The sequence below is a fragment of the Chiloscyllium plagiosum genome, chromosome 19 (genome assembly GCF_004010195.1).
Source record: "Chiloscyllium plagiosum isolate BGI_BamShark_2017 chromosome 19, ASM401019v2, whole genome shotgun sequence".
Lineage (NCBI taxonomy): Eukaryota > Metazoa > Chordata > Chondrichthyes > Orectolobiformes > Hemiscylliidae > Chiloscyllium > Chiloscyllium plagiosum.
In genome coordinates, this window is record NC_057728.1 from 54,785,295 (window position 1) to 54,787,958 (window position 2,664).

At 42.5% G+C, this 2,664-nt stretch overlaps 1 protein-coding gene across 1 annotated transcript in view; it reads left to right on the forward strand.

The window, feature by feature from the left end:
- The window catches only part of stab2 (stabilin 2), a 181,790-nt gene that overhangs the window by 158,098 nt on the left and 21,028 nt on the right, over nt 1–2,664 (forward strand). The window contains exon 60 of the mRNA XM_043709921.1: nt 1,928–2,069. Within this exon, the coding sequence (XP_043565856.1) occupies nt 1,928–2,069 (142 nt within the window). The remainder of the gene's footprint in view (nt 1–1,927; nt 2,070–2,664) is intronic.

The following is a 2,664-nucleotide window of genomic DNA, read 5'->3' on the forward strand; positions in this document are numbered from 1 at the left end:
TGGTTAGCACTGCTGCCTCACAGCGCTAGAGACCCGGGTTCAATTCCCGCCTCAGGCGACTGACTGTGTGGAGTTTGTACGTTCTCCCCGTGTCTGCGTGGGTTTCCTCCGGGTGCTCCGGTTTCCTCTCACAGTCCAAAGATGTGCAGGTCAGGTGAATTGGCCATGTTAAATTGCCCATAGCATTAGGTAAGGGGTAAATGTAGGGGTATGGGTGGGTTGCGCTTCGGCGGGGTGGTGTGGACTTGTTGGGCCGAAGGGCCTGTTTCCACACTGTAAGTAATCTAATCTAATCTAATCTTTTGAGAGAAGTAATTCCTCCTCACCTCTGTTTGAAATCTGCTGTCCCTTAACCTAAAACTAAGACCTCTTGTTCTAGTTGATGAAACATTTGCTCTAGTCCATTTTGTCAATCCCCTTCACAAGGGGACAATCACAAAGGCCAACCTCCCATCTATAGAATCCATCTATCAGGCCCACTGTCAAGGAAAGGCCGTCAGCATTCTTAAAGATCCATCCCACCCTGGCAATGTTTTATTACAATCTCTACCATTGGGGAGAAGGTACAGAAGCCTGAACACACGCACCAGCTGGTTTTGTAAGAATTTCTACCCTATTGTTGTTAGAATACTGAATAGACTTACAAACTCTTAACATTTGCCTGTACCTGTGTTTTTGTTTTTGCCGCTGTTTACCTATTATTTGCTTATCTATGCTACTTAACTCTGTGATCTGCCTGTATTGCTCACAAGACAAAGCTTTTCACTGTGCCTCGGTACACGTGACAATAAATTCAATTCAATTCAATTCAATTCCCTTCAGGATCTAGTATACTTCAATCAAATCTCTCATTTCCCCTGGTGTGGTCTCTCCAAAATCCTCTTCAATTGTAGCCAGATTTCCTTATCTTTGTACCCCTATCTCTTACACCATCTGCCTTTCTAATTCCTTGTCGTACCCGCATGCTAACTTTCTGCATTCTTTGTACAAATACAGCCAAATCTCTCTGAGCATCAACAATAAATTTAGAAAATATTCTGTTTTATGTTTCTTACTATCAAAATGAATAAACTGACACCTTCTCACATTACACTCCATCTGCCAATTGTTTAACCCATCTATATCTCATTGCAGTCTCTTTCTATCCCTTCTGAAATATTTATATTACAGGCCTTTTGGGTCCAACTTGTTTATGCTGCATAAGAGCATCTTTAGCCCTATTTCACCTCACCCTTCTCCCTCATGTATTTACCTAGCCTCCACTTAAAAACATACTATTCTACAGGCAAGGGAGCTTTTGTCTGAACTCGTTATACAGTTGTATAACACGGAAACAGGCTTTTCGGTCCATCCCGATCAGATAGCCTAAATTAATCTAATCCATTTGCCAGCACTTGGCCCATATCCCACTAAACCCTTCTTATTCATATACCCATCCAGATGCCTTTTAAATGTTGTAATTTAAACAGTAGATTTGGATCAGTGCAGGTTTGGATTGTTGAAGGGCCTGTTCCTGGGCTGTAAATTTTCTTTGTTTTTTTGTACCAGCAGCTTCCCCTGGCAGCTGATTCCACACACGCACCACTCTCTGTGTGAAAAAAGTTACCCCTTGGGTCCCTTTTATCCCTCTTGATTGTATTTACTGGTGTAAATTTAGAGCAAAGTGTAAATTTTTCTTTTCTCCACTTACTCTGTTAAACCCCATTCATCACCTTAAAGGCCTCTGTCAAGCCACATCAAGCCTAAGAGATCCATCTATCCTTGTTTCCTGATCATGTCTAATGTCTCAGTTCTGGTGTCATTCATATAAAACATTTAATGAGCTCTTTGATGTATGCCAAGCATGTGTATCCACCTGAAATGGGTTAGATATTGCTAGTGCGTGCTGTGGTTAATTAATGACTAACCTAGAATACTGTTGCAACAGAATAAGCGGAAATGTGCATGCAAGGACAATTATATTGGAGACGGAACTAATTGCACTGTAAAAGAGCTCCTTGTGAATCGATGTCTGCAAGACAATGGCAAATGTCATGCGGATGCCAACTGTGCTGACCTGCATTACGAGGGTAGGTATTGTTCATGTTTTAATGTACACATCTGTTGCAGAACAAGAGTTACCAGTAGAACGGTGACCATTTCTATAGAGGACTGTTAGTTACACTATATTCTGCATTGTTTTAATCTATAATTCCAAACAGCCTTTAAATGTACTGAGAAGCAGGCACATTGTGTCAGATTATAGATCATATGATGGGGGTTACACTGCAACCTATTTTGAAATAATGGATTTTTGGGAAGGGCATCATGCTGTCCAACCCTGCAGCCAAAATGTTGAGAATGCCGAACTCCCAGTGACTCCCGCAGCAATTCCTCATTCTTGCATGGGATGTGGGCATTGCTGACAGGGCCAACATGTGTTACACATCCCTAATTGCCCTGGAACTGAATGTCCTGCTAGGCTATTTCAGAGGGCAGTTGAGAGGCAACCATGTTGCTGTGGATCCGGAGTCACATGTAGGCCAGACCAGGTAAAGACGGCAGGCAAAAACAATGACTGCAGATGCTGGAAACCAGATTCTGGATTAGTGGAAGAGCACAGCAGTTCAGGCAGCATCCGAGGAGCAGTAAAATTGACGTTTCGGGCAAAAGTCCTTCATCAGA